Source organism: Pteronotus mesoamericanus, unplaced genomic scaffold, assembly GCF_021234165.1.
Source record: "Pteronotus mesoamericanus isolate MK-2021 breed Mesoamerican mustached bat unplaced genomic scaffold, CSHL_Meso_final scaffold_174, whole genome shotgun sequence".
Lineage (NCBI taxonomy): Eukaryota > Metazoa > Chordata > Mammalia > Chiroptera > Mormoopidae > Pteronotus > Pteronotus mesoamericanus.
The window spans coordinates 27982573-27995134 of NW_026555309.1; the positions used below are offsets into that span (position 1 = coordinate 27982573).

The following is a 12562-nucleotide window of genomic DNA, read 5'->3' on the forward strand; positions in this document are numbered from 1 at the left end:
ACTTAGAATTTGGACATGGTATCTTAATATGTGAGGTCGCAAGATGTGCATATTTTCTCTAAAATTTCTCCCCCAAATTTTCCCTGAGTCCCCTTTCTATAAATTATCTTGTCAATAATTGTTTTATGAGCATGAGGAAATAATTCTACACTTGTTGATTTGTACTCAATTTTCTTTTAAAAATTATAAAGTACTTAATTCAAATACATGAGAACTAGTACTTAATTTACACAAAACTCAGAAAAAACAGTTTATTTAAATGAAATCAAACCAGAAACAGTCTTTTATGTTTTCATTTCTAAAATAGAAATGTCTTTTTTTATTAGATGTATCTAACAAAAATTAGACTAATTTTTAATGCACTTGGATTTAAAATTAAGGCAGCATTAGCAACAAGTAAATTGAAATAATGATACTATTGAAAATATGTTTAATAATATATTTTGAAATAATTCATTTAGCTCCATAAGGAACATGGGATGAGTAAAAGACAGGAATAGCCACACTGGTGCAAATCTGTTATTCATATTCATCAGTATTCTCTTTCAGTCAGTGAACAAGAACTTGTTCACTTCAAACTAATAACGTTTACACCTTGTAGCCAGAGTAATCATTTACATGTTGTAACCAGAATAACCCTCATTAGAAAACTCCTAAACATTCTTTTTTCAGTGGTTTCCTGTTCTCTCAACATCTTGGTCCCATAACATAGTGTTCAGACTTGCTGAATTTTTTAGCTTGTGTAGAATTTCTTTCCTGTTTCCCATTCAATGACCCTCTTTGCCTGGCTGACTCTTACCTATCTTTAAACTCACAGTTTGGGGGATCACTTCCTCCGGCAAAGCTTTTCTGCGTTTTTTGGACTAGGCTGGTTGTCTGCATTAAGTCCAACCCTGTACTTTCCATTATACTTTAATAGCATATGTGACTGTCACCCTACTGTGATTGTAACTTATTTGGAGAAAGGTACAAAGTCCATTTTACTATGCATTTTATCGCCAGCACTTAGCATAGTACCTTGAGTATAATATATACTTAGTAAAGAATTATCAAACTACAAGTTTCTGTGAATTTATATAAAAACTTTAAATATAAATTTTTATTCTGAGACTCTATATCCTTTTGGGTAACCAGGTATTTTAATTTAGCCCTCAATAAGTGAGATAGTACAGAATTTCTTAATTGCACTAAATCCACCAGGTTTCCACAAGAACTGTCTACTCATCCTAGTCTTCTGTGATTTAATTAACAATCTAGCATTTCTACTTATGCATTTACAGATTCATGGGAATATGAGGAAGCTGTAAGTGAACACGTTTGTAATATAAAGTGAGAAAAAATTATTAAATGCAGTATATACGAAATGCTGAGAATTGTATTATTAGAATGAATAGGTACTATATACAAGTAGTATTTAAAACTAACATTAGAAAAGGTGTACTATTTTTCAAATGTAAAGTTTTATTTATAGTGAATATTAAATAAGTTAAATAGATTTACAGAAAATTATTTATGTACTACTTGGTTACAAAAAGAAGAGAGTTACAAAAACAATTACACATAAAAAATTAAGTTGTATTTATCATTGCCACATACATCTAATTCAGGCTACATCCATATATATATCAATTGGAAAATATCATCAAGTTATCTACCAAATTTTAAAATTCCCTTATTTTTTCAATTATTCAAATATTCCTGTCAAAATTATTTGGCTTAAGCAACAATTATCCAAATTTCATTCCACAATTTACATAAATGTATATAACCCAAATTAAACTATAGTTTTTGTGAATATTTTATATTAGACATTGATACTTATTTTCAAGGACGCATTTAATGATATCAAAAACTTTTTCACATGTTTTTAGTGTACATACCAAAACCTATGGGCAGCTTTATTGTCCAAGTGCAATCTAAACTGCTGGGGTAGTTTCCAGGAAACCCAGGGCTGAGAATTACACCACTGAAATCTGACATAGAACCACCACATTGAGCTGCAAGATAACAGAGGTGTCACATGAGCCAGGGTAGTAGAATCCTTCACTATGTTAAAAACAAATCGACATCATTTCAAGTCTTAGCCAAGCCTCTGAATTAAAACTGATGTAAATTTAAATATTGTCAACTCTCATTCACCACACACCAGCAATCAAATATAATAGACAATGAATTTTCTAAAATAGTATAAAAAGATTATATATTTCCCTTCTCAGCAATAAATACAAGTAAAATCCAATTACAGCACAGAAAGGAGCAGCTCGTGTGCCATGAATACAACCAAACAAGAAGCACAAGTCCTTTTCCACAGTGGGCAGCTTATTTCTCATCCTTAAGTACTTCTAGTGATGTTTTGATTCATTCAAAGATGATATAATTTAGAATAAAACCAAGCCTACAATATCCATTCTAAGTGCTGTGTTCAAGAGGGAACTGTTTTTACAAACTTCTGTCCGTTTACTCTTTTTGTAAGAAAGATTAATATAGAATTATAAGAAAAATATTGGTTTCTATTAGTAACGTGTGAGGAATTTACATATCATATGGTCTTTATCCTAAAAGAATATAAACAAAGAATAGGGAAGTACAAAATATGTAAAAAGATATACCCAAGTTTGATAATTTAGGTATAATTTATTAATATGTTTGTTTTAGAATATCCATTATACTGGTTTATTATTGATAAGCTAAAAAAATAATAAGAACAGATAATTACCTTAAGTTTTAATTTGTAGATGATTAAATAGACCTATTTAACATGCATTAAAAGAGCCATAGCATCTTGGAAGCTTATTCTTCTAAATGAACATTTTCATTATAAAAGGACTAAAAAAATGTCTGTTAATTGTGGGTTGAAGAATTACATTTCATGACTGCATATCAAGTTTGAAAGTTACCTGTATTGAACACTGACTCGTAATTTCACTCATTTATTTCTTGTTAAGAATAGTAACAGATAGATAATCAAGCTTCAGTTTATATATAAGAAAGGAAAATTCAGTATAAATTCTATTAATGTTCTGTAGGATAACAATAACAAGCTTGACTGCTATCTTTATGTGAATTGAATAAATTATGTATCAAGCAGACTTATTAGGGGGATATATATAATCTTGCAGTCAATCTGCATATAAAGTTTTTTTCCCCAAACATGATTAACATTGAGATGTGACGATACAACTGTATACTTTTCCATCCTTCAGGGGCTTCATAGTAGACTTCTGCACCCCATTACACTTTTTGTTAAGGACACAACCATAGCACAGTACTCCAAGAATAAGTAATCTTTGATTCTTCCTTCTAATTTGTCTCTATTACCTACAAATCTCAAGTGACTTTTCCTTTCTTCCATCAAAATATCTGACAGATTGTTTATTTTCCAGTTCACTAGGCTGTAACCCTGTAACTTGATGACTAGAGTTTTAAAGTTCTCTAAATCAGCCTCATGCTATCAGTTTCTCCTTATACATGGCCAAGATGCCCACTCAAATGCTTTTATCAAATACAGTGCAAACTTCTTGTCCAAAAACTATAAAACACAAAGTAAGAAAAGTAGAAAAGAAATTAAAATGCACTATAATTCCACTTCTCACAGATAACCTGTTAATCTTTATATTGTCTTTACTGAAAAATATATACACATGGATGTTTATAGGTGTACATACATAGAAAATAAAATCTTATCGCTGTTGCCTATTTCCCACTATTATAGCTACTACTTTGTGTGTTGTAGGTTCAGTAATAAATACTTTAAACACATTCCCTCCTTTAATTCTTACAATAGGCCTGTGAGGTGGATATTACTATCCCACTTAACAGGTGAGCAAACACAGGTGCAAAGAATAACACACTGCTGGACATACCTATTGTACCCTGGCTGAAATTTGAATAAAGATATGTTGGAAATCAAAGTCTGTGAAGTATGCCATAGAGTTTCATATCAATGTATCCTATGTAATAAAACTTAAACTTCTAAATTTTATTAAAATACCATTTCTTTGTAATACTTGTTAGTAATGTTAAATGGGGAATGAATGCATGTTTAATCAAAATGCAATACTTTATCTAAAGAATTAGCAATTTGTTAAGAGTAGTAATTGGTGCTTCTAATATAAAAAGATGGAAATTGTCATACGATGCTGTTTGGTATTTAACATTATTTTATGAAAGCAATTTGGCAATGTTTATCAAAGCTTTTAAACAGTTATATGCAAAGACATAATTAATCTACTTTGCCAAAATCCTAAGTAAATGATTAGAGGTATGAATGAAGGCATGTGAAAAGGCCTTATAAATGTGTATTATGAAGACAAAAACACAATGTTAACAAAAAGAAAATAACTGCACAAATTAGACTTATACTCTGAGCCATTCTAAAAATCAGGCTTTTAAAAACATGTTATGATATGGGTAATTATTCTAAGTTAATACCAAGAAGGGAAATAGTATAAAAAATATACTGTGGCATCCCAAAACTTTATATTAATTTGCTCATTAAACAATATTTTTTGGATGTTTATTTAAAATGAGAGATTTTCTATGCATTGGAAATACAGTAATGAACAAAAGACCTACATTCTCTGTTTTCATATCAGCAGAATATACATACTATTTGTTTTTTATGCTCCTTTCTGTTCCCAATTTTTATACTCAATTTGATATACATACAAACAGACCCCACACACATAACACACATATAATTGGCATTATCTGTATATATGAATGTTTACAATAGGCATTATATATTTGTAATTTTATAACTAATATTATGTGCATTTGTAAATTTCTTCTGATATTTAAAGAAATATATCCTTTAAAAAATATCATCCAATCTAAAGTCTGAATGCTGTCAATATCTTTTGCCAATTAAACGCATTCTTACTCTTAAATGTTATTTTCCAGTATTCTCCAACAAGAATTGTGTACCTGGTACATAAGTGTTACACAGTGAATTGTGTCTACCCTGTATTGCTATGTTAAAGCCTTAACTCCTAGCGTGACTCTGTGGGGAGGTAGGGGCTTTTAGGAGGGAGTTAAGGTTAAATGAAGTCGTAAAGGTGGAACCCTAATCTAACAGTACTGGTGTCCTTTCCGGAAGGGGAAGAGACACAAGGAGCCCTTGCTCACTGACAAAAAACCACGTGAAGGTGCAGGAGGAAGACAGCAATCAACAAACCCAGGAAAGAGGCCCCCCAAAGTAAATAATCCTGACATCACTTTGTCCTTGAACTTCTAGCTTCTAGAATAGAGAGAAAATTGATTTATGTGGTTTAAGCTATCCCATCTGTGGTATTCTGTCATGACAGCCCAAGCAAACTAATACAATACAGGTTTGGCAATTGTATAGAGGTAAGTCATACAAGTCACACCAGTTCTTTTGCCTTTGCCCTTTTTCTTTTTCAGAAAGGGTTTTTTCCTTCATCCATCTATCTTTATTACACATATCATCCAAAAGTCTGTATAAATTATATGAGCTGACTATATTTCTTAATGACTTTGGTCAACATCAGTCTCCAGTCTCATGTTTTGGAATTCCATCATGTAATCAAAAATTAATTTAACACTAAATCACTTGTATTTCATTTCTCTTACTTCTTCCACTCTAAATGGTAAATTGATATTTTAATGACAGAGATCCTATCAGACATATCTTTTCACATTTTGTAGAGGCCAGTATATTAACAGTTGCATACAGATACTAGAAAGGAGGAAGAGGGAAAAAAATTAAACAGTGGAGAGAAATAATTGGAAGTGGCATTTAGTTAGGGCAAAAGGCGGGGTCCTTACATTCAAAACCCCAAGTGCGTTATTGATATATGAGGTCTGTCCAGAAAAAGTAAAACTATTGTTAATATAATGAAAAGTCTGTGCAACATCCATGTAACCTGGCAACCAATGAGAATGGAGGCAGTGCACATGGGTGAACAATGGTGACTTCACTGTACTACTCAATAGGCGCTGTTGACTAAGCATGTGTACTGTGTGGCCATAGCATTTAAAATGACTGAGCCAGCAGAGCAATAAATCTGCATCAGGCTTTGCATTAAGCTTGAACATTCCTCCATAGACATTATTCAGATGATTCAGAAGGCTTTTGGAGATGACACAATGGAAGTTGCCTGGTTCTCTGCACCAGAAAAAGATGTGGCAAAGTCGCAGCAAGATTAAGACCATTTTAACTGATTTTTTTTTTTTTAATTGGGAAGATGTTGTCCATCGCAAGTACCCCCTTCCAGACCAAACAATTAATAAGAAGTGTTACCTCAATGGTTTTCATTGGTTGAGAGATGCAACAAGACGAAATGGCTGCAGCTATGGCCAACTGTGATTGGCAGATTCATCACAACAACATGCCTGTTCATGCATCACGTCTCAAGCAGAGATTTTTGGTGAAACATCAAATCACCCAGCTGACTCAGCCCTCTTACAGCCTAGATTTGACACCCTTTGACCTCTGGCTTTTCCCAAAACTAAAATCACCTTTGAAAGGGAAAAGATTTCAGATCATCGAGATTCAGGAAAATACAACAGGGTGGCTAATGGTGATTCCAACAAAGGATTTTGTAGAGTGTTTTGAACAGTGGAAGAGACTCTGGGAGAACTGTGTGAGGTCCCAAGAGGTCTCCTTTGAAGGAGACTGAGGCATCATTGTCCTATGTACAATCTTTCTTATATCTTGTATATTCTTCAATAAATGTCTCCATTTTTCATAATACATTCTGGATACTTTCTCAATTGCCCATCAACAGTGATGATATTCCATGGAGTGTTATGCTGCCTTTGGTAGAACCCAGATTCCTTATCTACTAGTTCAGTAGTAAGCAATAGAATATTTACTATTTTCCTGAACCCTGCAGACCTCTATCATATCATACTTAAAAAAAAAAACAAACCCTCTGGGGAATAAAAAAAAACAATACCTTTTCCCCAGTTTTCTACAGTTTTAAGTCATCCATTGATATTGAATTGGAGTTTAAAAATAAAACTTTTAAATTAAAAAATATCAAACATTTATCTCAAAGTATCGTTTCCATAAAACCTGACAAAAGACAAACTATATAAGTAAACAATATCATATACAGAGTGCAATGTTAAAATTTGATAAAGCTTGTAAGTGATTTATAGTTCTTTAACTTACCCAAACAAATTGGGATTGGGTAATTCCATCTTCTTACAGGTCCAGGCATACATGTTATGTGAGAATGGCCCTATACAAGCAAGACAATGAGTTTTAGTATACCTTTTAAAAGTTAACCATAGCATAATGAATGCTTATCATGAAAACAAGCTTAAATATACATAGTAATTTTTATATTTTTTAACTGTTAATATGAATTTTTATATTATTTAGAATAAGAAAGGTAATTATATATAGTTGTGACAAAATGTAAAACAAATAATAATAAAGTTCAGATAGAAAAAATAAGACTCCATATCACATTAGAATTGTATTTTAGGTCTTGGCCAGGTGCTCAGTTGGTTAGAGTGTCTTCCCTATCAGCCAACGTTGCAGGTCTGATCCCCACTGAGAGCACGTACAAGAAGCAACCAATGAATACATACATAAGTGGAACAACAAATTGATGTCTCTCTCTCTCTCCCCCCACCCCCTTTCCTGTCTCTCTTAAAAAAAAATCATTAGTTTTTTTAACTGTATTTTAACATTTTCTATCAAAACATTCTAGTAAGACACTGCAATGATAACAAAAATGAAATGGCCATATATAGTGGTTTATATTAAATTATTGTAATATTCAAGGTGAGATGGGTTAATTATAAAATTCTTTCATAAAATATTAAAACAAGTCAGCTAAGGTATATTAAATTTTAAATTGAAATATAAAGTCCAGAAATATCTACTTGCCCTTCTGGTACGAATCATTTGAAATACAACTATAAAGACTAAAAATTATTAATTTTTAATTCAGCTTCCTCTAAGGAATTTATTTACTTAACATGCAAAATAGTCTGTGCCTCCATTTTTTCCTTAATTTTGTAGCAAGTATATCCTTTAGGGAGATTTTTATGAGACCATGATTTTGAGACCCTTAAGAGACTTATAACAGAGGATCAATATAAACAAAAAAACATCTGAATATACATTGCAAATCCACTTCCTTAGCAAAATATATATGTGGTTAATTTTCACTAATTTTTGGAATTTACTATCATGGAAATTTCATTTAATGCTTTAAGTGGCACTTCATTTTTATTTTCAAATTCTAAAGATCTAGGAGTTCAGCTATCACATCCTATGTGAATAGAGAAAAATAAATTAATTACTTGCAATCAAAACAAATATAGTACATTCCAGCAATTTCTCTCATACATATATTTTAATGAAAAAATAAATGCCATTTGACTTCATGCTCAAATATGAGGCCCAATATCAGTATTATGTTAAAACTTGAGGATTACTACCATTGGTTTGTTAAAATATTCTGAAAGGGCAATGAAAAGCAAAACTATGATTTTAAAATAAACTTACCTGAAGAGAATAGCCTTGATCACACTGAAAAGATACTACATCACCAACCATATATCTGTCTCCAATCTTAATTCCACTGCTGGGAGTTTGTGGTTCAGGACAGGAATCCAAACCAATTGCTAAGAATATTTAAGGATAATATAAGTTATTTTCAAATAATGAATATTTAAATCATGCCTATTAAATTAGCAAAACTGAATACTAGGTCATTAAAACCAGATATTACATTGAGACTAAGAATATTCTGTGAATAAGATTTAACTGTAGACGTTATGAGCAATGTGCTTCGGAACTCCCCAATAACTTTTTGAATTTTCATGGCATTATTAAATAGCTCTGTAATTGTACCTAAATTCTCATTTAACTCCCAGCCTAAGTGTCTTCTACTGCAAAAAAATCCTAAAAGTAAAATCCATAAATAAAAATAAAAATAATAATGTATTATGACAATAAAATAAAATTATAATAATAAAATGTTCTATTAAAATGACTAAAAATTATTTGCTATTTCATCAATAATCTTTGGTTCCTTCTTCATAAAGAATGGAGTTTTAATTCATGAGGTATATTTTAATACACTTATTACATGTAAAATTTTTTAAATATAATTATAAATAAATTTGTTTTCACATGATACTATAATCAGAAAAGAGAAAAACAAGTATGTCATTGAGACCTGAAAAGTATTGTGTAATATGTAAAATCTGTTATTTCTGAGAAGATAATGATATAATTCAACACACTTTTATTAGTTTTACATTAAAATTTATTTTTTAACATAAAAGAATAAAAGCATACAAAATATAAAAGATTTTCTCAAAGAATTCATTTAAGCCTTAAAAATTTATTTAATTTTTTTAGCCAAAATATTTTTTCAACATTGCATGTATTACATATTATTACAATTTTTATCTTCATTAAAGCCAATGTTTATTATTTATTTCTTTTTAATTCACATTTTAAGGAATCATCACTCCAAAATTATATATATATTTATTTCATAAAAATACATTTAAACTATATCCTAAAGTGTAACAATATCTCATCTATTAATCACTTTTTGACCATGTGATTTCCCTCTGATAGATCCTCTCAGAGGACCAACTTCTACATTTCCTTTGTGGCACTTAACATAAAGTAATAATGAATAAATACTTATGTGATTAGTTTTCATGATCGATCTCCACTCTTAGAACAGAAGTTCCATGAAGGCAGCTCAAAGCACAGCATCATAAGGAAGCACTCAATGAACACTGATTGTATGGATCAATAAATAGTATAAAAAGAAAGTGAATTCTCATTGTAACTATTCTTAATAAATAAAAATGTCTGTCTCTGCAAATGGAAGATACTTTCTCTACCTAATAATACAATGAATGGTCAGAGTAGCTAAAAGTCATGCGTAATTAGTGACATTTAAGGATAGGAAATAGCATGACAGCAGAAAGTTAAGAGAGTTATGGTTAGATCAGGAAGCAAGGCAGTGAAGAGGAGGAACAAATTGTTCATCTGGAAATGCATTTGAGGCAATCCAGAAAGAAGTTAGGGAAGTCTGGGGAACGGACCTCCAGTTCCCTGTGCCTCAATTAGCTAGGTCTCTAAACATATATCATGTTCCATATTTCTTTATTTTTTGGGTAATCTTGAATTTATGGACCTAGAAAAGATGTTAGCATTAAATTATGACCTACTTTTAAAATTGTAAGGGATAAAGTCATATTCCCCCAGCTATATTTTGAGATCCATGAATAGATAAAAAGTTGTCTTAGAATTATTTTAATCTCATTTAATATATATTATTGGGCTTCACACATTATATTCATCTGATTTCATAGAGCCCTTTTCAAGAATGCCTGAATACAAAAAAAAAAAAAGTAAGTTATGGTATAAACCTGTGCCTTGTCAATATGATTTTACCTTACTTTGGTTTCTTGGGCATCCTGAACAGTACATTTATTACTCTTCCCCATTAGAGTCTTTCTTACTGAGAAGGCCACATTTTGTACACGTTCATTTTTTTTTCCTTTCTATCAAGTTCTCCATTCATTACTATATACACAGAAAACTATTAATACTGAGAAGTGTTATCGATCCTCTAGGAGGAGGAAAAATAAAACTATGATCTGGTGATGCCACAGAAACTGAGAGCCTTGCTTTTACACAAGGTTGTTGCATAATATATAATAAAATATTTATGAAAGAGTTTTAGCTTTAAAAACTATGATACAAACTCTTATAAACTACATAACAGCAATGTTGTAAGTTAAAAATTCTTATACGTATATAATCAGAGAAAAATGACCGAAAGGAAATATGCCAAATATTAGCATGGATTATTCTTGATTGTGAGCTTTGCTATGATTTGTAGGTCCTTCCTTGTATTTTTCTGAGTTCTAAAACTTCTACAATGAACAGAAATTATTTATGTAAGTGATCAAATCCCTTGTGTATTGGATAAATTAGTACTAGCAGAGAATTTGGGATACAAGAACATACTCCCTTCTATTCTTCTAAAAATAGAGTTGAACCAGCTAACCTGTTGAATTAGGTTGTTTCAGGGGAGAAAGTAAGGTGATAAGGTCATCAGATAAGCAAGAGAAGTCATATAGTGGCCTCTCATTCTTTTTCATCCTTATTTTTTATGTGTACTGGAGGAAATAAAACATAAATATTTGAAAATAGTGCAGTTCATACTTTATAGACACTTTTTTACTTATACAAATAAATCTCTGAATATTAAAAATAATTTTTAAATGTTTTAAGGATTATATTTCACTTCTTTTTATGCTTTTTAACAATTTTATTTATTTATTTATTTTTAGAGAATGGGAAGGGGGAGAGAGAGAGGCACAGAAACATCAATGTGTGGTTGCACGTCACGTGTTCCCTACTGGGAACCTGGCCTGCAACCCAGGCGTGTGCCCTACTGGGAATTGAACCAGCAACCCTTCAGTTTGCAGGTTGGCACACAATCCACTGAGCCACACCAGCTAGGTAACTTCTTTTTAAGTGAACAAACCAGTAAGTTATTGTTTGCAGGAATCAACAAAGAAAAAGAAATTTTGTAAAAATGTTGCAAAAGATTGCTCATACTTAACCAAGGCAATCAAAATATTGTCATTTTCAGCTACATGAGAGTAAACTTCATAAAATTAAGCCCTTAGCAATCAAAGATGCTCTCTCAGTGTTTTTCTTTAATGGGAATTGGATCAATTAATCTGCTGTAGTAGCCAAAAACAAACAGAAACAAATCCAGGGACAAATCCATATCAGAAACTGCAGAGTTAAGTCTGCTATCACATTACTGTAGGCAATTACACTGACTGAAAGATTAAAACTTCTGTTCATGGTTCTAACATGTATTTATAACTAAATATTATTATTTCCAATTCTGTTTCGAAGGAAATCAATCTGGAGTAGAAAATGTTGTTAATTTTATCATTTATATCAGATAATTCTGATTATATAATTATATATATATTACTTCCTAGTATTTAATAATGATTTCAAAGCCTTTTATACAGAGAGAGAGAGACAGGAAGGAGAAGAATGCTTATTACTGCTAAGACTCTCAGTAACATTGTTATATAAAAGGAAAAACTCATTCATAATTTTACGTGACAACCCATGTATAAACATTGAAAATGAGGACCAAAAACACTGGATTTGCATTCATGTGAGAAAGAAACAGGAATTGAATTGTGTCCTTGCACAAGAGATTGTATTCAGTGAGAGTGAAGCTCTTGTTATATTAAATATATTGCATGTCTTCAGTATAAACTTTTTCTCTGAATAATGGGTACAAAAGAAAGAACTATTATTTCTATGTTTATGGTACCTTTGAGGGTATTTTAATATATTAGAATTATCATCTGGCATTCCATATTTATTATTTTAAGGTAACAGTTTGAGGATCACACAGAAGTTGGTGATAAAGTATGAAATCAAAAGGAGTTGGACTAATTTGAAAATGAAGAAAACTGCAATAGTAAGCATGCAGACTCTTGTTTTCCTGGTAAAATACCTTGGAATTAATCAACTAAGCAAATAGCTATTTTGCAACATGTAACTTGA

The 12562-nt window shown here is 31.1% G+C and overlaps 1 protein-coding gene across 3 annotated transcripts in view; it reads right to left on the minus strand.

Annotated features, from left to right (window-relative positions):
- CSMD3 (CUB and Sushi multiple domains 3) overlaps positions 1 to 12562 on the minus strand; it is a 929671-nt gene that overhangs the window by 106501 nt on the left and 810608 nt on the right. For all 3 annotated transcript variants that reach the window (XM_054590414.1, XM_054590413.1, XM_054590412.1), the window contains 3 exons: positions 8489 to 8607; positions 7139 to 7208; positions 1881 to 1997 (listed from right to left, as the gene is read on the minus strand). In XM_054590414.1, the coding sequence (XP_054446389.1) occupies positions 1881 to 1997; positions 7139 to 7208; positions 8489 to 8607 (306 nt within the window). The remainder of the gene's footprint in view (positions 1 to 1880; positions 1998 to 7138; positions 7209 to 8488; positions 8608 to 12562) is intronic.